Source organism: Bombina bombina, chromosome 6, assembly GCF_027579735.1.
Source record: "Bombina bombina isolate aBomBom1 chromosome 6, aBomBom1.pri, whole genome shotgun sequence".
NCBI lineage: Eukaryota > Metazoa > Chordata > Amphibia > Anura > Bombinatoridae > Bombina > Bombina bombina.
In genome coordinates, this window is record NC_069504.1 from 741690832 (window position 1) to 741718377 (window position 27546).

At 37.8% G+C, this 27546-nt stretch overlaps 1 protein-coding gene across 2 annotated transcripts in view; it reads left to right on the forward strand.

Annotated features, from left to right (window-relative positions):
• The first annotated feature begins 1103 nt into the window (after positions 1–1103).
• The window catches only part of GPAT4 (glycerol-3-phosphate acyltransferase 4), a 49971-nt gene continuing 23528 nt past the window's right edge, over positions 1104–27546 (forward strand). The window contains exons 1-8 of one of the 2 annotated variants that reach the window (XM_053717989.1): positions 1104–1234; positions 3650–4612; positions 5715–5784; positions 14317–14608; positions 17215–17289; positions 18499–18588; positions 22654–22747; positions 22840–22955. In XM_053717989.1, coding sequence (XP_053573964.1) covers positions 4448–4612; positions 5715–5784; positions 14317–14608; positions 17215–17289; positions 18499–18588; positions 22654–22747; positions 22840–22955 — 902 coding nt within the window. In that variant the 5' untranslated portion in view covers positions 1104–1234; positions 3650–4447. Of the gene's footprint in view, positions 1291–3649; positions 4613–5714; positions 5785–14316; positions 14609–17214; positions 17290–18498; positions 18589–22653; positions 22748–22839; positions 22956–27546 lie in introns of both variants that reach the window. The other variant, XM_053717990.1, reaches the window with a different exon arrangement.

Sequence of the window (27546 nt, forward strand, 5' to 3'; positions counted from 1 at the left end):
TCTTAGATAGGCTGGAATCCTTGACCTCGATTAATAGATCATGCTGCGTGGACTGGTGGTAGAAGATAGGGCAGCAATGTGGCAAACCCCCCGGCTTTCTAAATTTTACTAGGCCTTTTTTTTTTTTAGGGGAACAAGCAGGGATTAAATACATAAGCAGGGTTTGACCTGGTCATTTTGTTTTACAACTGATAATTGTAGGGGCAAAATATAATTTACTGTAAGGGGTTTAAAAAAATGTCCCCGGATTTCATTTAAAAAATCTGGTCACCTTACTTTTAAGGGCTATTTGTAGTTAAGTATAGTAAATATCATACCCCTCAAGTGTCCCGATTTTTGCGGGACAGTCCCGAATTTAGGGGTCTGTCCCGGGTTGCTAGCCATCTGTCCAGCATTGCCCCATGCATTTTTTTAAAAATTCTATTGGGCACATACTCAGAAGCAGCTGGCTTTTCTGTCCCAGGGTTTTATACCTGTTAGATTCCTTGAGGAAAAGTAATGGTGTGTGGTTCAGGAGTAGGAAGGCGGTACCCTCTGACCTCAGGTAATGGTGACCTCTAACCCCTGGTAGTGATGATGACGTCTAACCCTGGTGTCCCTCTTTTGAATTTTGAAATGTTTGGAGGTATGTAAATATAGTTTAAAAAAAATAATAATAAAATATATATATATATATATATATATATATATATATATACACACATATATATATATATATATATATATATATATATATATATATATATATATACACACACACATATATTTATAGCCACATTACAATATTATACTCAAAAAATAAGTCCCCGAAGATTTTGCGTGATTTCTCGACATGCAAGGGAGCTTTTTCATCATCGGAGCCATGTGACAGATGACACTTATTATTTTGCCTTATACGTATCAATCACTCACTAAAAAGTTTCCATTGGAGCTTGTACAGATACTACGCTGCTGGTAATTATACATGGGAGACACAGGCTCGCTGCTCGCTAATGAGCAATAGCGTGACGAGTAAACTCAGCTGCAGTTTGTCCTCCTCCCACCAGGTGTCTCTCTTACCTTCCACTTGCTGTTATTCATTTGTTTATCAAAACTGGACAAATCTGTTATGGTCTCGTTAGTATCTCTACCATCAGTGCGCAATCTCTGTAATACGTAACTTTACGCATTGACGTTTCACTAAGTACCGGGTGTGCGCAGGCCGGTGGGACTGAAAGAGCGGATGTTTTTCATGGTGAGAACCGGAGCTACAGATAACGTATAGAAAACATTTGACATTCGCACTCAGGTGTATGTTACATACTGTGAATGTGCATGACTCTGTGTTTTACTGTTACACCCAAGTAGATAATTTATTTGAAATGTGTACGTAGAACGTTATTTGATAGATAAGTAATATTGTGCTCTGTGAAGTTAACCCTTTCATGCCCTCTGCTGTCTTTTGTTTGTGTGTGTATCCATTACGCAAAAATTCCAAATTACCTCAAATAACTGTGTGCCCTTTTCTGTATTATTTTTTTTCTGCTTCTATAGGGGCTTTAGTGTTTGTGTGTATTTTCCTTAGGGCTGTTGTGTGCTGTTTGTGTGTGGGGGTGAATAGGGGCTGCTGTATGAGTTAAGGGGGATTTCTTCATTAATATTGGTATTGCTTGGGTTAAGAGACTGCACAGGAGTAATATATGTAATTTGCTTTAAGGAAAGGGTTAATGTAGTTCATATACTTGCTGGTTTGTGTATAGATGTCTGGCAGTTAAAGTGATAAATCAAAATTAAAGGGACAGTCTACAATAGAATGTTTGTTGTTTTAAAAGATAGATAATCCCTTTATTATCCATTCACCAGTTTTGCACAGCCAACATGGTTATTATATTAATATACTTTTTACCTCTGTGATTACTTTGTATCTAAGCATCTTCTGACAGCCCCCTGATCACATGACTTTTTTTAATTTATTATCTATTGATATTTAATATTGTGTTGTGCTAATATTGTGTTGTGCTAACTCTTAAAGGGACACTGAACCCAAATTTTTTCTTTCATGATTCAGATAGAGCATGCAGTTTTAAGCCACTTTCTAATTTATTCATATTTTTCTTTGTTCTCTTGCTATCTTTATTTTAAAAAGAAGACATCTAAGCTTTTTTATTCAGAACTCTGGACAGCACTTTTTTATTGGTGTATGAGTTTATCCACCAATCAGCAAGAACAACCCAGGTTGATCACCAAAAATGGGCTGGCATCTAAACTTACTTTCTTGCGTTTCAAATAAAGATACCAAAAGAATGAAGAAAATTTGATAATAGGAGTAAATTAGTAAGTTGCTTAAAATACCATGATCTATCTGAATCACAAAAGAAAAAATTTGGGTAGTGTCCCTTTAAATAACTTCTTGGGTATGAACACAATGTTATCTATATGGCCCACAGGAACTAGCAGTCTTCTGTTGTGAAAAGCAAATAAAAAAGCTGTCTTTAGTGGCTTAGAAACAGGTAGAAATTTTGAGGTTTAAATGTTATAAAGTATATTAATATATCAATGTTGGTTGTGCAAAGCTGGGAAATGGGTAGTAAAAGCGTTATCTATCTTTTAAAATAATAACAATTTTGGTGTAGACTGTCCCTTTAACATTTTTTGATTGATATAGAACATGTCATTTTTAAACCACTTGACAATGTATTTCTGATATCAAATTTGCTTTGTTGAAAAGTATACCTAAGCAGTCTTAGGATCAGCATTGCACTACTGGGAGCTAGCTGCTTATTGATGGCTCCACATATATGCCTCTTGTCATTGGTTCACCTGATGTATATTCAGCTACCTCCTAGCACTGCTTCTCCTTAGCCTACCTCAAATATGGCTGCTGGCAGTGGCATTTGGCGCTCTTAGGCACCAGAAATATTTGTGTGGGTTTGCACAGATCATTGTGTCTTGCACTTTCACACAAACATATTTAGTGCCAAAAAGAGCCGAATGCAACTGCAAGTGGCCATATTCAGCATTTATTGAGCAAATGAATCACTTAATGAATATTTTATATTTCATGAGAACAAAGGCAATTTGATAATATAAGTAAACTGGAAATATGTTTAAATTTGTGTGCTCTATCTCAATCAAGAAAGTTTATTTTTTAATTTACTTTCCCTTTAAACTTCTACAACAGAACAACAAAATGTAGCCTATTGTCATTTTACATTATAATTATCTAATGCTTCTATTACAAGGCCATTTTACCAGTACACCATGCGTTTTCTGTTATTTCCTCTGAAAGTTTAGTTTTTAGAAAGGATATAAATCATTTGTTTCTTCATTATCACCTGCCCCTATTTTATTTAAGCTAAATAACAACTGTTTGTGGTATATATTTATAGGATTTGTCCTCCTGTTGGTGTAAACTTAAAAATATTTTAACATATTTTTTTTTTCCCACACACACAATCACAAGCTTAATTTGACAGAAAAGTTCCATGACTCGTGCTTAGGCACATGCTCAAGTTTTCCTATTGCGTTGTTTCCATGTAGTGTGACACTCACACATCAACAACATATACAAAAACACTTGTTTTGATTTGTTTTACTGTTTCATTTAATATGGTTTTTAATTCTCTTTTTTTTTTTCTTCTCTGTTTTACTTTTTTTTCTCTTTATCCAGCTTTTGTCTTTCTCCCTGTCTCCTTTTGACCCTGACTTTTGGCTGCTGTCCCACAGCCTGCTGTCTGTGTCTATCTCTCTAAGGCTGGCACTTGCATCCCACATTCTTGCCCAGGAGGAGGAGAAGGAGGGTGGTGCTACTGCAGACAGCATATGCCCTGCCAGGGGAGGATTTCCACATCCGTTGACACTGATCATCAGGAGATGCTTGTGCCAGGACAGGCACAGATAAGACTGGACTGGAGAATGGTCTTTGCCAGTGGGCACCACATATAAAGCAATGGAGAGTGATCACCAAAGATAAAGAACTGAAAAGTCTGGATACTGTAAACCCAACAAATTATAGACTGGGGTGTGGATAGTATTTAAAAAGAACGTATCCAGTCACAGCTTCTTTTCAGTATCAAATATTAAAGCATCTCAAAGATACAACACACTGGGTTCTAGGATGCTATTGCTCTGTCAACTACCACCATATTTAAGAATCTAACAGGAGATAGCAAATCGATAATTGCTGGTAACATTTAGCACCAATAAGAGCATAAATACATTGAACCATCAGGAAGATACAGCATATAAGGAACCATCAGTCTGAGGTCATTTTCTGTTTTTCTTCTTGGCATCTTGCTACCTTGGGTCCGCTTTGGAGAACAAAATTGGATTTTCTCTACCTCTTATTTTGAAGTTACACTTACCTTCTAAAAAGGGCTTGTACCACCAGCACGTTGTGACACAGTCTTTGAATTTATAGTCTTGTCACTTCCCATCTTTCCCTACTATTTTCACACCCAAACACACCATGAACTTCTACCTCCCGTTTGACAGTCTGATATGTAACCTCTTGGGTCTGTCCCTTACTCTGTGGTTCACCCTCCTTTTGGTGTTTATCATCGTTCCTGCCATCTTTGGGGTCTCCTTTGGCATTCGCCGACTGTACATGAAAACCTTGCTTCAGATCTTTACAGTAAGTGTTTTAATATGCACATTACAAACACAGTGTTTGATACACTTATATCCACTCCTGATTTATGATTTGACTGTGCTGTCATCTGTATATAAATTTATTAGTTGTTTACAGTAAGCGTGTATGGGTTTATGTTTAAAATGAGCACTCTTATTTTGCATAGATATCCTGTAAACTTCACTTTAATTTTCTTGCTACATGTCTGTAGGTGTTCATGTGGACATATTTGTAAAAGGATGCATGCATATATTTCTTTTGAATATGGCTCGTGGGCATATAGTGCAGTGATTCTCTAGTATATCTCAACATGTCTCGTTGTTTCAAAGGTGTGAAAGGTGGGAGAGAGAACTGGAAGCTGGTGAGTTTAGAAGGAAAAATATCTAGTGCAATATTTAGCAACAAACAATTCTCCATAAAATAAATCGGGTTTCATTTAATTTTAGGGGCATCTTTGTATGTATTTGCAATATCCATGGTAACATAGGTTATTTTCATTTAGTTAAACACTCAGATACATTCACTAACCTAGCTCTCCAGCGTTTCTAAGCAATCCAAGCTATCTAGTTTATCAAGTTCTTATTTGATTCTATGAAGTCTCACACTATACATTCTTTACTAAATGGGCTCAGTAGCATAAGAACTTGAAAGATTGGAAAGACCAGTTGGTGAATCCTCCATACTTCTTGCAGCTTTAAAACAATTTCCAGCTTGACATTCTTTAAAGGGACAAGCTTTGTTTCTGTATAGCATGCGTTTCTGTATAGATAGGTAAATCATCCAAAAAGAAGAAGGTATCCAAAGTTAAAATGTTATTACTGTGGTTCTATAGTTCCTAGGATTTGTTTAGTTCTGATGTACAAGGAAATAAGGCAGCAGATTGGAGGCAATGCCCATCTTTCATTACTTTGAAGTTATGTCTCACTATGTAGACACCATAGTAAGTAAAAGAGAGGCACTGTGAAGGAGTATGAACCCATAGCCAATGAGGCTCTTTATTGAAGATGAATGAATATGTCAGTGCAAATAAGTAACGTTAGTTAAAGAAAGATGGGTAAAGGAAGTGAAAATAGTAACTAAAATTTTCACTTTTTTTCTCTTCCAGTGGGCAACCTTACGAATAGAAAGAGGAGCAAAAGAGAAAAACCATGCTCTGTATAAACCTTTAACTAACGGTAAGTATACAATTTTTTGTTTTGTTTTCTCTTTTATATACTGTAGTTGGAAAGCTGCAGTGTTTACTAAAGTGCAAACTTAGCAAACAAGGGCTGATTAATCAAAAACATGCATCATGTAAATAAATTGTATAAGAGCATTACATTGTAATGTATGAGTCTATTCTTCGCATAGAACCCTGATAGGGGAGAGAAACAGCTCACAAGCTAATGTTTGCCTTTGTTAAAGTGAACGTAAAGTTAAATGAATGAGTGCTCTATTTTTAAAAATACTATTAAAAACAGGGGCACTTTCATTCATGAAACTTTACATTGCAGTGTTTTAAAAAAAAAAAAAAAAAACTTACCTTTTCTTTAGCAAACACAGACCGGCGATCCTCCGTCCCCAGCTCTTCTGTACTTAGCAAAGCAATGATGCAACCAGCTTCCTCCAATCACGGCGTGGCCTCATGAGATGTACGCTGTGGGGTGCAAGCCATGATTGGAGGAAGCCGGTTTCGTCATTGATGAGGTAAGTACAGAGGAGCTGCGTGCGGGGGATCGCCGGTCTGTGTTTGCTAAAGAAAAGTTAAGTTTTTAAAAAAACAAAACGCAACAATGTAAAGTTTCATGAATGAAAGTGCCCCTGTGTTTAATAGTATTTTTTTAAAACGGGGCACTCATTCATTAAACTTTACATTCACTTTAAGCTCTTTTAGGCACCGTGCAGTACTGATGAGCCTTTTTAGATAGTCTAACTAGACCAGAGAGTTTAGAGATTCGGGCCCTTAGTATGTTTCCTTCTTAATACAAGGAGAGTCCACAGCTTCATTCCTTACTGTTGGGAAATACTGAACCTGGCCACCAGGAGGAGGCACAGACACCCCAGCCAAAGGCTTAAATACCTCTCCCACTTCCCCTATCCCCCAGTCATTCTTTGCCTTTCCTCACTGGAGGATGGCAGAGAAGTGTCAGAAGATTTCCTGAGTTGTTCCTCAGGAGAGATATATGCCTTTCGTTATGGAACTGGAGTTTTAAGTAGTCTTGTCAGCCTCTCAGTGAGAGCATTGACGAAAGTTAGAGTCTGGAGATGCAGGGAGAGTCTTTCTGCGAACCCATCTAGACTGCCTGCTAACAGCTCCTTAAGCAACCAGTGTTGACGAGTTTCCCTGTCTGCTTTCTTCACTCAAGTCCATGTCAGGAGCGGTGCTACAAGACTGTCGCACTTGAGAGGCTGTGTTTCTGTTCCACAGCACGGATTCTGGTAAGATTGTTTCAATTTTTATTTTGGTTGAAATAGCTGAAGACAGGGTCGCAGTGTGGACCCCTTTTATCTTTATAGAATCGTGGGTTAATATCTCCTGAGGGAGGTTATTGAACAGTGGGGACTAAACAAATGTGTTTCTTTGATTTATGCTGCTTTATGTGAGATTTAGTTTTTGGGCTCTTAGACTGTTATGCGGTAACGGAACATACAGGTGTTTTACTTTCACTTTGAACGCTGCGCAGCTTAATAGCATTGGCACTCTTTTTCTCATAGCAGGGGCATTGCGCACCATGTGACCGGGTGTGGTCACACTTTCGTTTTCTCGGGTGTGGTCACACTTTAGTTTTCTCTTTCCTGACCGAGCTAGCTGTTGGAGAGGTCGCTTCTTCTCTGGGTGCCTGGGTCTAGGAGGCGGTGAGTGCCCCAGTCATTGGGGGTATATAGGTGCCGTTTTTGAGAAAAATAGAGAGTTCGTTTAATTGTGTCCTGGTATCCTTGAGGGTACTCCCTCTATTCCTAATAGTAATACCTGTCTATATTGTGAGGAGGCCTTGGTGTGCTCGCCCTCTCAACTATGTTCCATATGCTTCAGCAAGATTATTTTGTCTGAGGGTTAATCCCTTTAGTACAACTGAGCCGTCCACCTCCACCTGAGCAGTCTCATGCAGCTTCCCATAGCACGCCTGATCCTCCGTCTGGAGGGAGCCTGTTGCCATCAGACTTTATAGGGCAGTTAAAGACAGCGATGTCTGAGGCCCTTAGTGCTTTACCTGCTAAACGCAAGCGAAAGGTTAAACATAGTTCTCCGGTCCAGGGGACATCCAGTGATTTACTTTATTTGTTTGACTTTCAGGTATCTCAGGTTGGATCACACTTGAGTCTTCAGAGGGTGACATTTCTGGATCGGAGTCTGCTACCTCTAGGCCTCCGTCTGCGGAGGAGCCAGCCTTTAGATTTAAAATTGAACACTTACGTTTTCTTCTAAAGGAGGTTCTGTCTACATTAGAGGTTCCAGAAGCCAAGTTTCCTGATAAACCTTTGATCCTTAAATTAGGCAGAGTGTACGAGGACAGGGTAGCACCGCTAACTTTTCCCGTACCCGTTAAAATGGCAAATATTATTAAAAATGAATGGGATAGAATTGGATCTTCCTTTTCTCCTTCGTCTGCCTTTAAAAAATTGTTGCTGGTCCCAGACTCTCAGCTGGAGTTGTGGGGTTCCGTCCCTAAGGTGGATAGTGCTATCTCCACGTTAGCTAAGCGTACTACTATCCCTCTTGAGGATAGCTTGTCTTTCAGAGAGCCGATGGCTAAGAAAATGGAAACTTTTCTCAGGAAAATGTTACAACATTCAGGATATTTCAACCGGCAGCGGCTGTTGCCTCGGTTGCTGGAGCCACGGCCTACTGGTGCAACTCCTTAGCGGAATTGATAGAGGTGGAGGGTCCCCTCGACGTTATCCAGGAAAGAATTAAGGCTTTGAAAATTGCTAATTCTTTTATCTGTGATGCCAACATCTCTGGTTTCTCAGTGCAGACGCATCGGGCGCTCTGGCTGAAGTCTTGGTCTGCGGACATAATGTCTAAGACTACTTTTCCTCCCTTTTGAGGGAAACATTTTATTTGGTCCAGGCTAGGACTCCATTATCTCTACGGTTACAGGGGGCAAGGGTGCCTTCCTACCGCAGGATAAAAAGAACAAATCTAAAGGACAAGGATCTAATTTTCGTTCTGAGAAGTACCAACGTCAGCAGTCCTCTAAGCCAGAGCAAACCAAGAGCACTGGGAAGCCGGCTAAATCCTAGAATAAATCCAAGCAGAACAAGAAGCCCGCCGAGAACAAGTCGGCATGAAGGGTCGGCCCCCGATCCAAAGCTGTATCGTGTAGGGGGCAGACTGTTGCTGGTCTGGAGAAGTGTCTTTCGGCCAGTTCCCTGAGGGGACAGATTTCGGCCTTTTACTACACAAGAGGCTCTCTGAGCTTCCAGATGTTCAGTCTTTTGTTAAGGCTCTCATTTATTATCAGACCTGTGTTCAGATCTTCGGCTCCCCCTTGGAGTCTGAATCTGGTTCTTAAAGGGATAGTAAACCCCAAAATTTTCTTTTATGATTCTGATGGAATATAATTTTTTTTTAACAACGTTCCAATTTAATTCTATTATCAAATTTTCTTCATTCTCTTGTTATCCATTGCTGAAGGGACAGCATTGCACTACTGCACTACTGACAGTTGAAAATATCTATTTAGCCAATCACAAGAGACAAATGTGTGCAGGCACCAATTAGCAGCAGCTCCCACTAGTGTATGATATGTGTGTGTTCAATTTTTAACAAGGGATACTAAGGGAACAAAGCACGTTTTGAAAATAGAAGTGAATTTAAAAGTGTCTTAAAATGACATGCTCTATCTGAATCATGCAAGTTTTAATTTTGCAGCGGAGGCTCCGTTTTGAGCCTATGCATGAAATAGATATTAAGTTGTTGTCCTGGAAAGTTCTTTCTACTAGCTATTGCTTCGGCGCGCAGATTATCTGAGATTGCTGCCTTGCAATGTGAGCCTCCTTATCTGGTGTTCCTTTCGGATAAGGCTGTCCTACGGACTAAGTTAGGGGTTCTCCCTAAAGTTATGTCAGACTGCAGAATCAATCAAGTGATTGTGGTCCCTTCTTTGTGTCCTAATCCTTCCTCTTCGAAGGAACGTTTACTTTATAATCTGGATGTGGTTCGTGCCTTGAAATTTTATCTTCAAGCTAATAAGGATTTAAACAAGCTTTTTCCTTATTTGTGGCATATTCTGTGAAGCGTAAGGGCCAGAAGGTCTCTTTGACCTCCTTATCCCTGTATAAGTTTCCCAACAGTAAGGAATAAAGCCATGGACTCTCCTTGGACTATGCTTGCCAGATAATTTCCTTTCCTTCTGTACAAGGAGAGTCAACAGCCCCTGCACGTGTTCTCCGATGGGCGGCCCCCTAAATTATAATTTTCTTCTGGAACTTTTTTTACCCTGATATTTCTCCTACTGTTCCTTGTTCCCTCGGCAGAATGACTGGGGGATAGGGGAAGTGGGAGAGGTATTTAAGCCTTTGGCTTGGGTGTCTTTGCCTCCTCCTGGTGGCCAGGTTCAGTATTTCCCAACAGTAAGGAATGAATCCGTGGACTCTCCTTGTACAGAAGGAAATTAAATTATCTGGTAAGCATAATTTATGTTTTTCAGTTTGTTTCTTGCTTTTCTTTATACAAACAAAATGTCTTTTTATATTTACACTTTTTGAGTCACCAGCTACTACTAAGCATGAGCAAGAAATCATAGCATATAAGTATTTGTATTTGTGATTGGTTGATGACTATCACGTGATACAGGAGGAGTGGAAATAGAAATAACTGAAGAAATTTTTTTGTCAGAAAAAAATCTACTACTCATTTGAAGTTCAGACTAAGTACTAGTGCATTGTCTTTTCGTCATACATATTTGTTGATTATGCAAATCTACTGTATTTACTGGTTCTTTTTTACCCCTTAACGACCAGCGTCGTACCCTGTACGACGCTGGTCATTATGCCCTTACCTTAAGGACCATCAACCTACCCTGTACATTGCTGCAGTCCTGGGCTTCTCTCTCTCTCTGCCGCAATCTCGCTAAAAATGGCGCAATCACACTATTTCTGCCTGCCCCATGAGTGGGGCACTGCAGAAATAGATTTGCAGAGTTACCGATGCAGAGAGGCCCTCTCTGCATCAGACAGCGGTGGTGCCGATCGTTGGTGGGTGGGAGCCACAGCAGGGAGGCGGGCAGGCAGCCCATCACCGGTGCGAGTTCCGTATCCTACAAGTGTCCAACGTGAACGTGCAAGGGGCCGGGACTCGGGAGCGTGCACGCATGGCCGAAGGAGGGAGAGGGAAAAGGGAATCTTTTTTTTTTTTTTTTTTTTTTTTTTTTTTTTTTTTTTGGAAAGTAATCCTGGAGGGGGTATTGAGGGGGGGAAGCTACACTACAGAAAATAGGTGTGTGTATATATATATATATATATATTAGTGGAAGAAGTGGGAGGGCACTCCCAGGTCTTTTCCAAAAATATTTCTTTTTATTTATGTATTTCACAACATAGCAAAGTCGACGTTTCTGCTGTTCTAGACAGCCTTTTTCAAGACAATCTTACTGTTTTAGAACATAATGGCCTAAAACGCCATTTTTCAGGATACACTTGTATCCACTTACTGGTCCCGGTGTCCTCCGATGTCCCGGATGTGTATCTGAGACTTTGTGTGTAGTTCTGCTCCCTGTTTGGCGTCAACTCCCTCGACCTGTGAAGCGGTGCGTGTAAGCATCCACGTGATCCTGCTCATCCAATGGGGAGTTCAGTCAGACGGGAGTTGTTCCAATGAGCTGTTAGCCTTCTGTGAACCTTCTTGCAAGGGGTCTAAGCTGTCAAAGCTAACATGGGGCTATAGAGCGAAATATGCAAACCACCCCTGCTGTCCTGGCAATGGATATAGGTCAAGATGACAAAGGTTTGCAGAAGCGGTGATCCGTTAAAACATCATAAATTTATTGTCCAAAATGGAAATTAAAAATACTCATGCAGAAGTAATGCTGGTAATCAGTAGAATCATAGCATAAGAAACGCTTAGCTTTTAAAAGTAATGCCAAAGTTATAAATGTCTGCTATTTCTGAATAAAGGGGATCCCAGAGAAGCATTTACAACCATGTTTGCCATAATAGCACAAGCTGTTTGTAAATAATTTCAGTGAGAAACCTAAAGTTTGTGAAAAAGTTAGTGAAAAAGCATTTGACGGTAAAATGGTGGCATGAAATATACCAAAATGGGCCTAGATCAATACTTTGTGTTGTCTACTAAATAAAATATATACATGTCAAGTGATATTCAGGGATTCATGACAGATATCAGTGTTAAAATGTAACTCTCTAATTTTGAATTTTTTTTTTTTTTTTAAATAGCAAAGTGCTACTTGTACTTATTGCCCTATAACTTGCAAAAAAAAGCATTGTAAACATTGGGTATTTCTAAACTCAGGAAAAAAATTGGAAACTATTTAGCATGGGTGCTTTTTAGTGGTTTGTAGATGTGTAACATATGTTGGGGGTCAATGTTAGAAAAAGTGTGTTTTTTTTTTCAATTTTTTTGATCATTTTATAAAAAATGTTTATAGTAAATTATAAGATATGCTGAAAATAATGGTATCTTTAGAAAGTCCATTTAATGGCGAGAAAAACGGTATGTAATATATAATATTTGTGGGTACAGTAAATGAGTAAGAGAAAAATTACAGCTAAACACAGCAGAAATGTAAAAATAGCCCTGGTCCTTAAGGGTAAGAAATTTAAAAATGGTCTGGTCCTTAAGGGGTTAAGTAAAATTTGTATTTTGAAACTTACAGGATGTGCAATACTGGTCTATTTAATAGAAAACACCCACAGCTGTGTTGGTGGACAAATTACACACCATATAACCAAAAACAATTTCACAGTACAGGGGTATCTGTAGATCAGGAATCAATTTTAACATAGAATCATTTGGATACAACAAAAACATGTTCCTTTTAGCATTTAATATCTAGTGGTTAATGTTCCAGTTCTATAATGGTGCTGGCAATAAGCAGATTGTTTCACTGAATTGACATCTCACAAAATTGTTGTAATAAAACACATTACAAATTCTTAAAGAGCTCAAAGATCTTGGGAAATGCCTGGCATACACAATAAGCAGTTTAGAGTGATCGTGCCTATAAACAATTTAAGTGAGTGCCATAACTGACCTATTTCTTTTAAAGTATTCCCTTAAATATTATAGTAATGGTCACCACCAGTGAAGTTAGCAAAATACCAGTTAGCTTGACATTAATTCACATGTTCTTACTTGAGAACTTTCACAAACCTTAAAGGAATGATGAGTATGTAGAAACTGTGTTGGCAAATTACAGGTATAGCGCTGGACAATTATTAGTCAGACATAGCTATAATTATATAGTTAACTTTAGTGATTTCTCATAAAAATGTTGGGGGCAGAAGCTAGTTTGCAATTAACATTTTTAAGCAAGCCATTAAAGGGACACTGAAGTCAAAATACATTTTTGATGCTTTAGATAGAGCATGCAATTTTATAACAACTTTCCAATATACTTCCACTAACAAAATGTGCACAGTCTTCTTATACAGTATTTACATTTTTTTGTGTCACCAGCTCCTACTGAGCATGTGCAGGAATTCACAGAATGTATGCATTTGTGATTAGCTGATGGCTGTCACATGATACAGGGGGAGTGGAAATTTACATAACTTGGAAATTTGTCAGAAAAAAATCTAATTATTTGAAGTTTAAACTAAGTGCTATTGCATTGTGTTTTTATCATGCATTTGCTGATTATGCAAATCTAATGTATTTACCCGTCCTTTAAAGAGATATGATGGAGCATTTTATTATTGCACTTTTGCTTGCATAGAACTGTGTTTAACCACTGCAAATGGGTAAAAACACAGTTGAATTCAGCCTCTGAGCAGCAGTGTACTACTGAGACCTAGATAAATGCATCTGGTGAGCCAATGACAGGAGGCATATATGTGTAGCCACTGCTATTGAGTCTGCGAAAGTCTCACAAAACTACATTCTGTATCTGAACCGTGAAAGTTTAATTTTTAGTTTCAAATCATTTTTAAAGTAGTTTGTGGCAAAAGCAAATAGGGCAGTATGGCAAAAAATTTTTTTGTAGATGATACACTCTTTCTTTAATGGGATATAAAACACACATTTTTTTTTTCTTTTTTAAACAACTCTCCAAATTCTATTTATTTACTTCTATTTAATTTGCTTCATTCTCTTGAATAGGCTCAGTAGATGCTGATTGGTGAGAAAGGCTGCTCATAGATGTCTTTTGTGATTGGCTCACCCATGTACATTGCTATTTCTTTAAAAAAAGGATATCTAAAGCAGGGCTCAATGAGCCCAGGAGCCAGGTAGCCACTGGTTCCTTGAATTTTACCTCTGGCTCCTAACTTTTTGAATTATTCTCCATATTTCTATATACAGTTACCACTGTCTGGCTCCTAAAAGCATGACTGGCTCCTAAATTTTAAACAATATTGTCGACCCCTGATCTAAAGACTGAAGCAAATTAGATAATAGAAGTAAATTGGAAAATTGTATTCTCTATCTGAATCAAGAAATAAATATTGTGGGTTTCATGTCCATTTAATATTTTTTTATTTTCTTACTCATTCCTTCCACTCATTTCATTTTTCCACTTTTCTCTCTTTCTGTCTACCAAACTCAGGTATTATTGCCAAGGAAAGGACATCCCTAGAAGAGGGTATCTCAGAGCTGCGTGGAAATGGGCATTCCATGGATGGGCCGGAGTTTGAGCTAGCAGACATTTTTTACTTCTGCCGGCAGGGCATGGTTAGGATTATGGATGATGAGGTAACCAAGCGCTTCACAGCAGAAGAATTGGAGACCTGGAATCTATTAAGCCGAACAAACTACAACTTCCAGCACATCAGCCTTCGTCTAACTGTATTGTGGGGGTTGGGAATGCTTATCCGATACACCTTTCTCCTGCCTCTTAGGTAACTGCTGTGTACAGATTATTGTACTCTTAGTACAGGTTACTCAAATTCTTATGAAGAAAAAGAATTGATAGGTGTTTTTAGTCAAATGTTTTGGCTATGAACATGTTATTAACATGGCTTTACGAGAAAAATGTTTTGTCTCTTTAAATGCCAAAATTGTTTCACTGTTACATGTGAGCTTTTTCTTGAAGCTATTCGCAACTTATAGCTTAGTAATTTTAGCTGTTCCACTTGTCAAATGTGGTTTTGGGTGCCAGCTTAAAAGGACATGAAACCCAAAATGTTCTTTTAGGATTTAGGTAGAACATACAATTTTCCAGTTTACTTCTATTATCAAATGTGGTCCAATCTCTTGGTATCATTTGTTGAAGGAGCAGCAATGCACTACTGGTTTCTAACTGAACACATGGGTGAGCTAATGACAGCTATCACCAATCGACAGCTAGAACCTAGGTTCTTTGCTGCTCCTGAGCTTTCCTAGATAAACCTTACAGCAAAGGATGACAAGAGAAGGAAACAAATTAAATATTAGAAGTACATTGAAAACTTGTTTAAGAAAAATTATATATATATATATATATATATATATATATATATATATATATATGCAGAAAAGATGGATGTAGGTGTGGCGCTGTAAGAACACCCTAAAGATATATATTCAGTTGTAACTATAGTGTTAGATTTGCTGCCTATGAATATCTATCTAAAGAAAACTGTGCCCCCAAGGACAGTAAACTTGATAGAATAAAATGTTAAATGAATAGGGAAAAAGGGGGAATAGGGAATATTCAAATTGGCGCAACACTCAATAATATAATATTTATAACTGAATAGTATGTGACAGATTTGGTACACAAAGATATATATCAAAATGCAGCCATCTGTTTCAGGAATAACCTAAATGTTGGCAGATGTGACTTCGCTTGGTATTTTAAATGTTGTAATAACAACAGCCTAAGCGTATAGTATGTGGTGATAAAAATAATGATAATGATAAGGCAATTTCAATATTGAGTTTAGATCACAAATAATAACCCAATAAAGTACAAATTATAAGTCCAATGTTTGTAGAAAACTTCAATAGCTGTAGGTGGATGGGAGTAATACAAATGTTTAGGCAAATGAAACAATGTGTCCACGTTCCACAACGAGCCCGTTGGGAGTATACTTACACTCCGTTACCTCAATCTGATGAGGTAAGTGCCGCGCAGTGTATAGGTAGTTCTCCCTCCTAGTATCTGTGGTGTAGTGGAGCGGTGTCCTCTTATAATCCAGAGATCTCTTAGGTGTTCTTTCGAATTTGGCTCAATCCTTCTATAGCACTGGGAGGGTTTTACCATGTGGTATCCCCACCTATTCTGAAAGTTTGTGGCCGCAGATCCAAGCTATAGATAAGCTTTGTAAACACAGCCAGCAGAAGAAATTACACTCCCAGTGGGATATAGAAGAGATAAGGAAGTGCACAATTCTGTGGGACAACAACAACTCATTGCCTTGTAAGGAAAACCCTCCCAGTGCTATAGAAGGATTGAGCCAAATTCGAGAGAGAACACCTAAGAGATCTCTGGATTATAAGAGGACACCGCTCCACTACACCACAGATACCAGGAGGGAGAACTACCTATACACTGCGCGGCACTTACCTCATCAGATTGAGGTAACGGAGTGTAAGTATACTCCCAACGGGCTCGTTGTGGACACATTGTTTCATTTGCCTAAACATTTGTATTACTCGCATCCACCTACAGCTATTGAAGTTTTCTACAAATATTGGACTTATAATTTGTACTTTATTGGGTTATTATTTGTGATCTAAACTCAATATTGAAATTGCCTTATCATTATCATTATTTTTATCACCACATACTATACGCTTAGGCTGTTGTTATTACAACATTTAAAATACCAAGCGAAGTCACATCTGCCAACATTTAGGTTATTCCTGAAACAGATGGCTGCATTTTGATATATATCTTTGTGTACCAAATCTGTCACATACTATTCAGTTATAAATATTATATTATTGAGTGTTGCGCCAATTTGAATATTCCCTATTCCCCCTTTTTCCCTATTCATTTAACACATATATATATATATATATATATATATATATATATATATATATAATGTGTATGTCTCGCTGTGTGTGTATGTGTATATAAATATAATTATATATATATATATATATATATATATATATATATATATATATATATATATATATTTTGTTTTTATATTCCTATGCTAAAAAACAAAGCAGTCAGCCAGTTAGCTTATGGTCCATTTGTCAGTTGTGCACAAACATGCTCTTTCTGTAATGTTTAGTGTGTGTGTATATATGTGTATATATGTTTATATATATATATATATATATATATATATATGTGTGTATATATCTAACACACACACGCTATAAAGTATAGTATAAAAGTATAGTATAAAAGCTGATTAGCTGTGTAGATTGCAGTTTTCGGTGCTCTATAGGCAAATGGCTCTATTTGTATATGGTGGAAACTCAGTCCTTTTTCGATATGGATAGGGGTTATGTTAATGTTTTGGATATAATTTCATTTATGATTAGAATATCCTTTCATTTGTAGGATAGCTCTCGCTGTCACGGGTATCAGCCTTCTGGTTCTTGGTACTACAATAGTTGGATATCTACCCAATGGACGGTAAATAAAACTTTTCTCTTTTTAAATGTTTTGTATGTCTACATTATGTATAGTCTGATACTTTTCTGGTTTGTGTATGTAAATGTTCTCCTGCTTGGCAAGGTTAATATCTGAAGTACAAGTTGATAACGTGCAAATTAAAAACATCAGTTCATTTTTGTTAGGTTGTTTCAAAACTAAAATCCTTCCAGCACCCTAGACTTTTATGAAGGCCGAAAAGGACTTGAACATTTTATTACTCAAATGGAGCATAACATTTCAACCTACATTCCAATTTACTAATATCAGTTCAACTTCCTTTTCTTGGCATCCTTTCTGATGAGCATACCTAGGTAGACTCAGGAGTGTGGGTATGTATTGAAAACTATATGGCACCAATATTTGTATTAGCGTCATACGGCATAGTAAACACTATTGCCCTCTAGTGTTCAGTAGTGTATAACATTATTAAAGGGATATGAAACCCACATTTTTTGATTTCATGAATCTGATGGAGCGTGCAATTTTAAGCAACTTGGCTCTTATTGAATCGTGAAAGAAAAAATGTGGGTTTCATATCCCTTTGAAACTAGACATGTGCATTTGGCTATTTAGGGCCAGAGCCGGAAGTGCAACACACTTAGATCTGGTTTTGCCCAGATCTTAGTGTGTTACACTTTCTCAAGACTAAATTTGTCTCTGCAAATTGCCAAATGTGGCTTGCGGCTGCCATCTTAAGCATTCGGATTGGCCTGAAATAGCTGAATGCACATGGCTAGTCAAACCCATTGTTGGAAGCCATACTGCCATGTAGTGTTCAGTACACTGTCCACTTTTGAAACCCTACCAAGGTATGCTGCTCAACAAGTGATACCAAGTGTATCCAGTGAATTTGATATAGTAGTTCATTGGAAAGTTGTAAAATGATATGCTCTATCTGAATTATGAAAATGTATTTTACTTTAATGCCCCTTTAACCTTCATATGACATTGCAGTCTTTTGACTAATGCGTTATATAGTAAGTATGTATTTGCAGTAAGCCATTTCAGAAACATTTGGTCTTTGGTTAACCTTATACATTGCATGAAGAGATTACATAACGAAACAAAAATTGGGGTTCTAGTGCATTTTCCACATCAAGCCCTATTCACATTTGTTTATCTCAAAGCGTTATGTTATGATGTTAATATGATAGTTGTTCATTATTATCTACATATTTTTCTCTGTAGATTTAAAGAGTTCCTGAGTAAGCATGTTCATCTTATGTGTTACCGAATCTGTGTGCGTGCTTTGACCGCAATCATTACTTATCACGGCAGGTAAGTGGTGCACTCTTCTAACATGTCAAAAGCTTGATGCAACTAGGCTTTTAGAGAAATGATTGTAAAACCAGTATGTTATATGAAACACAACTAAGCAAGTCTGAGAGAGAATGCTGGAAATAATGCAAATACTAACTGTAAACAATTGCTCCAAGTTAAATTGTCCTCCATTTTCCTTAAAGAGTCAATATACACCAATTTTCATATAACTGCATGTAATAGACTCTACTATAAAGAAAAATATGCGCAGATACTGATCTAAAGCTCCAGTATAAAACTGTTTTTAAAAACTTACTTAGAAGCTCCCAGTTTAGCTCGGTTAAATAGGTAGCTGGAACACCCACTGCAAGTGGGAAATGGCAGACCCCCTCCCTCTTCTTTTGCATATGAAAAGACCCTTTACACAAACAGAAGCAAGCTGGAGTAGGTAGCTGACAGTATTCTGATAAAACTTTGGGGCTTTGTTTGAAGTCTGAAAATCAGAGCAATGTTATTTAAAAATAAGCAAAACTACATTTTAAAAAAACATCAACAAAAAACCCTGTATGGGCTATATAAATGGATCATCTACAAAACATTTATGCAAAGAAAAACCTAGTGTATACTGTCCCTTTAAGTCTTAAAAGGACGGTAAACACCTTGAAATTTGTATATAACATGTGTAGTGATGTATAATGAAACAACTTTGCAATATACTTTAATTATTATTAATTTTGCCCCCTTTTAATGTTATTTATCTCTATACATTTGAGCAATTTCTAATTCTCAGAACTTTAAACTGTACTCTGCTGATTTCTCAAGGCTATCTGCTATAAATCTGTCCCTGTTTGCTAATGAATGCACTCAATACTAACATTACAGCTGGAGCTAGTCCCTTGTTTACACTAAATGGTCACTAAAGTCAAAATGATCAAATATTTGTTAAGCGGCCTTGCACAGGAAGAAATTCCTATGTAGTCCATGATTTAAAAAAGATTGGAAACACCTGCTTTAAAAAGCTCCTTTGGTTTTGTGACAATCTTAACTTGTACTTAAACAGTATGTTGCGCTGGTGACATCTTCAGAGTGATTGTCTGACATTCTGTAGCATTTTTCTCACTTATGCCTATTTGCCATCCATACCCTTGCTTTAAGTTAAATTACATTTTATACTTTCTGCATTGACTTTTGTTGTTATAATGTTTCAAGATGCAGTAGTAAAGTTAAGAAATTAGTTGTTGTGCTGTTTGTAAAGCTAAATTTGTTGAAGACTGACATATTAACCTTTGTGTGGTGCATGTACTACTGCTGTGAATGAAAGATTCACAAAACCCACAATTTTTTTCTTTCATGATACAGACATAACATACAATTTTTAAACAACTTTCCAATTGATTCAGTTATCAATTTTGCTTCATTCTCTTGGTATCCTTTATTGAAGGAACAGCAATGCATTACTGTGAGCTAGCTTAACACACCGGTAAATCAATTACAACAGACATAAATGTGCATCAATATGCAGCTAGCTCCTAAGCCTACCTAGTTATCCTTTTCAACACAGAGAACAAAGCAAATTAGATAATAGAAGTAAATAAGAAAGTTGTTTAAAATTGTTTGCTGTATCTGAATCCTAAAATCAATTATTTGAGTTGTATGTCCCTTTTAAGCACTATCCTCTCATAATGAGCCAGTGGTTTCTCATTATGTCCTGCAGTTTCTGCTTTTGTACTTTTCTCAGGGGAAAATTATCCTGCAACCTTTGTAGCTTTATTTTTGCAAATACTTTTGCCATATAGTGCTAGACACATTCATGTTATTGAGCCTGCCTCCATATACTAGACACCTAGCAACTCTTCTAGTTGTATATTTTACATTTTATCCTGGTCTGACCGCGTACATTTTCTGTATTAGGTTTAAGGTTTCAGGTAGCTAGCTCGGTATAATGGATATAGTTAAAAACATACTCTGCTGTTTGTATAAAGATAGAAATGTAGTCAGAAAAAAGGTGCATTGCTCATACGAATGTCTTACAGACTGGGAAAGGCTAAGGGGCAGGTTTGAAAAAATCTGAGAGCCAGTCAACAATCAATGGACTGCTCACTTCAAACAGCACTTTGCTCTGAATGCACTTACACAGTGCAGCCAGATTACAGCTCTGTTTGAAGAGAACAGTCTAATGTGGAGCAGTGCTGCAAAGTTAAAGTGCATACAGTTCCTGCATGTGCCCTGTTCTTTCTGCAGACATGATGCATTTTCTGCAATGACGTCTCAGATCACTTCATGTTCTGCCTTGGGGTAGCTCAGTATAATGGATATAGTTAAAAACATACTCTGCTGTTTGTATAAAGAGAGAATTATTTTATCCAAGGGACAAATATACTGTGTGCTTTTTTTAACAAAAATGTTTATTCTGTATGGTATATTGTTGTGGTGATGGGAAGCTCGCCTTATAAATGTTTTCAGTTGATTGGCTGTTTAAACAGAGTTAAATCTCAACAAATTAGCTTTAATTGATTCTATTTTTTGTGTCTCCCCAGTGGTGCATGTGTCCTTCATATGAGAAGTCACTAGTCCATCTAGGTGAAACTCGGGGTGAAACAGGGTTTGCGTTAATGCACCCCACCAACCCTCAGTAAAAATGCAATAGTGTTTAATGTTGCTGGCTATTTTTACATTAGCCTGCTGCATCTTAGAGGGGCGGTGGAGAAGTGCTTCTGAGTTTGGGCTATTCCATGTGTATCATATTTGAGAACAAAAAAATGTTATAACGACCTCACAACTGCTGTCCTTTGCGAACCTACCACTGGAAGACCAGAAAGCCTCAAAGTGCAGAGTAAGACATTAAAGGGACAGTAAAGTAAAAAAAAAAAACTTTCATGATTTAAATAGGGCATGTCATTTTAAACAACTTTCCAATTTACTTTTATTAACAATTTTGCTTTGTTCTCTTGGTATTCTTCGTTGAAAGCTAAATCTAGGAGGTTCATGTGCTAATTTCTTAGATCTTGAAGACTGCCTCTAATCGGAAAGCATTTTGACAGTTTTTCACCACTAGAGGTCATTAGTTCATGTGTTTCATATAGATAACATTGAGCTCCGGCACGTGAAGCTCCTAATCAGAGGTAAAAAGATTATTATTATAACTGTGTTGGTTATGCAAAATTGGGGAATGGGTAATAAAGGGATTATCTACCTTTTTAAACAACAAAAATTCTTGTGTTTACTGTCCCTTTAAGACATCTTTTACATAGTAGAATTGCAGCAGGCAATTGTGTTGCCTTCTGCAATAAGAGGCTTCGTTTATTAGTAAATGGACATTGGACAAACCTTTGCTTGGCAGTGGTAAAGCTGAGGATATTTCTATAATGCCCAAATGAAGTGAGCAGTAGGTATGTGCATTCTGATCCTTCGTGAGGATCCGAATGCGGACGTAAGGAGCTGCTTGTTCCCTTCTGACATTTTCGTAGCCGGATTTATTCCTATAAAAGATCCCAATTCTTAGATCTGTGCAAATCCAGAGCTTAGAGAGGGTATCTTCTAGAGGAATCAATCCTCCGAAAATATCCAAATGGAATGATGGGCTCCTTACTTCCGCATTCGGATCCTCATGAAGGATCCTAATGCACATACCTACCTAGTGACTAGTACTACATCTGTTGTAGATTATCTCCTCTTCCAGGCAACTTTAGTTTCCTACATTTTTAGAGATACTGACACTCGGCTTTTTATACATCTGTTTAGCTCCCTTTTGCTAAGAAAATGACATAATGGCTCAATAGCTCCCGGCATCATTTTCTGGAATAACTTTACTACTCATGAGATACTCCATGAATTATTTTTAGTTTTCTGCCCATGACCCGTGCTCCCTTTATTTTAGGAAAGCTGTGTCCTCATTACATTTTATCTGTGCAGCAATATAAAAAGTTCCAATGTGTGTGTCGTAAGTGACCAATTCAAATTTGTAAATATCCATAAAGAGTGGCAAGTTACTTAAAAAAAATCTCATTATTACTATTATTATTATCAGCATGTTTTCTGAAGAGCTTTTTAATTTGTGAGTATTTAACTGCCATTTTTCTACAGTGAAAATCGTCCTAGGAAGGGTGGCATCTGCGTAGCTAATCATACTTCTCCAATTGATGTTATAATACTGGCCAGTGATGGATACTATGCAATGGTGGGTTACATTTTTTTTTTTGTGTATGTGTTTGTAGTAAGAATGTGTTTGAAACTTTGCTTAGTACTTCTATGTTTCTTTTTTGTCTACAGGTAGGGCAGATCCATGGGGGTCTTCTGGGAATAATTCAAAGAGCAATGGTAAAGGCATGTCCACACGTTTGGTTTGAGCGCTCTGAGGTCAAGGACCGCCATCTTGTGGCTGAAAGGTGATCATGCAGCAAAGTTAATATTGAAGTAGAAAATTATGTTGCACACATTTTAAAAGCACATTTTGGTAGAAACTGAAATTAAATCCATTTCATTTTGAATTTGAAGTATTGTTGCTTAAGGAAGTATATGGCAACCTGAAAAGAGCATGTGACATAAAGTAAAATCTGTATATCATGTGCACAGTAATAGTTGTTGCAAAATCACAAAACTATATAACTTTTACTAGATGCATTTTTGTTGAAGTATACGTTAAAAATGCTTCTAATCAATACTAAAATTTCAGTTCTGTCTACAATGCCCATTAAATAGTAGGATTTAGCATTATTTTTATTATTTTATTTTATTTTAACCACTTCAGGACAGAACCAACCATCCAAGTGCCGATCGTAAAGGGAAAAAAAAAAAAAAAAAAGGGAAATGAAGCACATGATCGTCCCTGCGACCATGTGCTTCAAAAACTACGCACATCCCCCAGTCTTATCAACCGCTGTTTGTTTTTAGAATGGAGTGGAACTCAACAAAATGCCACCCTAAAGGTGCTTAAAATGATGGTAAACCCAAGCATATAATAAACGCTAGAATTTACCATCACTAAAAATAAACAGTTTCTCTCAACGTTTCATAAAAAAACATGTACATGTTAAACTCACCCTATCTGTAAGGAAAGTAGATTGCTAACTCGGCACCTCCGGCCGCCCACGGTACAGCACTTTCTTCAATGAGGTGACGTTTCCACCTCTAGACCAATAGCTGTATGTGTCAACTGACATCCTAGCACGGCCATTGGTCTAGATGTGAAAACGTCGCCTCATTGGAGAAAGTGCTGTGCCGTGTGCGGCCAGAGGTGCTGTGTTAGTGATCTACTTGCCTTACAGATATGAGTTTAACACTGTTTTCTTTCCTAAGATATGGGGAGTCCATGGCGTCAATTACTGTTGAGAATATCACTCCTGGCCAGGAGGAGGAGGCAAAGAGCACCACAGCCAAGCTGTTAAAGGGACACTGAACCCAACATTTTTCTTTTGTGATTCAGAGCATGAATTTTTAAGCAACTTTCTAATTTACTCCTATTATCAAATTTTCTTTATTCTCTTGGTATCTTTATTTGAAATGCAAGAATCTAAGTTTAGATGCCGGCCCATTTTGGTGAACAACCTGGGTTGTCCTTGCTGATTGGTGGAAAAAATCCATCCACCAATCAAAAAGTGCTGTCCAGAGTTCTTAACCCAAAAAAGCTTAGATGGCTTTTATTTAAGATAGCAAGAGAACGAAGAAAAATTCATAATAGGAGTAAATTAGAAAGGTGCTTAAAATTGCATGCTCTATCTGAATCACAAAAGAAAAAAAGAAAAATTGGGTTCAGTGTCCCTTTAAGTATCACTCCCCTTCCCACAAAACCCAGTCATTCTCTTTACCTCTGTTCATGGAGGAGGTGAAGTTTTGGTGTCTGAAGAAAAATTGGGATTTCTTTCGCTACAAGCAAGATTTTGGGTATAGCTGTATTCCACGTCAATCTCTTCACTAGAGTAGTGGTGGTTTTAAAGCAGTTCTGTAAAAGCAGCAAGGCCCACCTTACAAGTTCCTAACATATTTAGTGCCCTAGTACAGAAAGCCAGAGTATGTTTACTCTGTTCTTTCTTTTTTCACAAGCCCCTGTAAGGAGCGGCGTCCTTTCACAATGTGTGAGCCGTCTGACTGCTGGAAGGCGAGATTGCAGGTAAGTGCTTTTATGTCTTCTAGGATGGAGACTAACACTTTAAGGATTACTTTCAAATTTATGGGGACAAACAGATCCTTGGTGTGGGAGTCTAGATTTGGAAATATGCAGGCACAATTTATGTATGGGATTTAGAGACTTATTGGTTAATCCTTCATTTGGTTATGAAGGAGTTAACATGTTTTAATATGGCTCTGTATTTTTCATTAAAGTGAAGGTAAAGTTTTACAATCTTAAAGACAACCTAGCATTCATCCTTATGAGCCTAATCTAGTCGCTAAGTTTTTTTTATTACTTCTATGTTTTTGCTACAAAAAATATTTAAAACTCCCTACCGCTTAGCTAATAACTCCTCCCAATTCCTACATCCATCTTCTTGTCACGTCACTTTGCCCCAAAATGTGCGTTCACCGGCAGTCTAAAATGCGCATTTGCCAATCGGCAATTTTGAGAACCACTGTGCATGCGCTAATCCCTTAACATTATTTCCCAATGCGCATTGGAGCGCACCATTGTAATCATGATGTAAATTAATTGAAAAGAGCATGCACAGTGAGTAAAGGGGCGGATGACGCGGAACTACGGCCGCCTAACGGACGAAATTTCAATTGGTCCCTCAAAGAACGTGATCAAGACCTTAAAAAAAAAAAAAAAAAAAAAAAGGAAAAACGGGTTGAATTAGAAGAAGTTACGAAAATGAATTCTAAGGGGTAAAACTTGATTTTTACTAAAAATGTAAAAAAAATTATGAATGAAACTTATTTATTTTGCCTCAACAATGTGGTGCTTGATTGAATTAGTTAACTTTACCATCACTTTAAGGACATAATAGTCTTTATTGTTTCAGGGATGTGCAATTCATATCGCCCGAGGTGCAGGGCATGTAGTTTTTTGTAACATTTAGCCCTGCGGCGGGCAAGCAGACCGTTAAAGCTTTTTTTTTTTTTTCTTAAGTAGACGTTATAGTTTCTTTCCCCCTTATTTTAGCAGACCGTTAGTTTTTTTATTTATTAATCTGACAGGTAATTTTTTTTTGCCATTTCTCAACGTGTCTCACGCTGCTCAGCTCCTTCCTTCTAGTCCGTGCAGTGTTTGAGACTTCAGTGGAGTGGTAGACTTGTGATTTCCTGGCTGCGCAGCATACCATAACACTGTATAATTCACCGGACACTGCAAGTTCCCTCTCTCACCTCTGCTGCAGCTCTGCCTCAAGTGAACGTTTTGAAAATACATAAATATTTGTATGCTTTTTCTAACTTCATTTTTTTTATTCAGCTGAACTTTGCTGCTGTTTCACTTTCACTTATTACCAATACAGAAAACGCTGGAAAACCTCAAAGTATAACAGCAGCAAAGTTCAGCTGAATAAAAATGTTTTAAGTAAAAATCATACAAATATTTATGTACAGGGAGTGCAGAATTATTAGGCAAATGAGTATTTTGACCACATCATCCTCTTTATGCATGTTGTCTTACTCCAAGCTGTATAGGCTCGAAAGCCTACTACCAATTAAGCATATTAGGTGATGTGCATCTCTGTAATGAGAAGGGGTGTGGTCTAATGACATCAACACCCTATATCAGGTGTGCATAATTATTAGGCGACTTCCTTTCCTTTGGCAAAATGGGTCAAAAGAAGGACTTGACAGGCTCAGAAAAGTCAAAAATAGTGAGATATCTTGCAGAGGGATGCAGCACTCTTAAAATTGCAAAGCTTCTGAAGCGTGATCATCGAACAATCAAGCGTTTCATTCAAAATAGTCAACAGGGTCGCAAGAAGCGTGTGGAAAAACCAAGGCGCAAAATAACTGCCCATGAACTGAGAAAAGTCAAGCGTGCAGCTGCCAAGATGCCACTTGCCACCAGTTTGGCCATATTTCAGAGCTGCAACATCACTGGAGTGCCCAAAAGCACAAGGTGTGCAATACTCAGAGACATGGCCAAGGTAAGAAAGGCTGAAAGACGACCACCACTGAACAAGACACACAAGCTGAAACGTCAAGACTGGGCCAAGAAATATCTCAAGACTGATTTTTCTAAGGTTTTATGGACTGATGAAATGAGAGTGAGTCTTGATGGGCCAGATGGATGGGCCCGTGGCTGGATTGGTAAAGGACAGAGAGCTCCAGTCCGACTCAGACGACAGCAAGGTGGAGGTGGAGTACTGGTTTGGGCTGGTATCATCAAAGATGAGCTTGTGGGGCCTTTTCGGGTTGAGGATGGAGTCAAGCTTAACTCCCAGTCCTACTGCCAGTTTCTGGAAGACACCTTCTTCAAGCAGTGGTACAGGAAGAAGTCTGCATCCTTCAAGAAAAACATGATTTTCATGCAGGACAATGCTCCATCACACGCGTCCAAGTACTCCACAGCGTGGCTGGCAAGAAAGGGTATAAAAGAAGAAAATCTAATGACATGGCCTCCTTGTTCACCTGATCTGAACCCCATTGAGAACCTGTGGTCCATCATCAAATGTGAGATTTACAAGGAGGGAAAACAGTACACCTCTCTGAACAGTGTCTGGGAGGCTGTGGTTGCTGCTGCACGCAATGTTGATGGTGAACAGATCAAAACACTGACAGAATCCATGGATGGTAGGCTTTTGAGTGTCCTTGCAAAGAAAGGTGACTATATTGGTCACTGATTTGTTTTTGTTTTGTTTTTGAATGTCAGAAATGTATATTTGTGAATGTTGAGATGTTATATTGGTTTCACTGGTAAAAATAAATAATTGAAATGGGTATATATTTGTTTTTTGTTAAGTTGCTTAATAATTATGCACAGTAATAGTCACCGTAATAGTCACCTGCACACACAGATATCCCCCTAAAATAACTATAACTAAAAACAAACTAAAAACTACTTCCAAAACT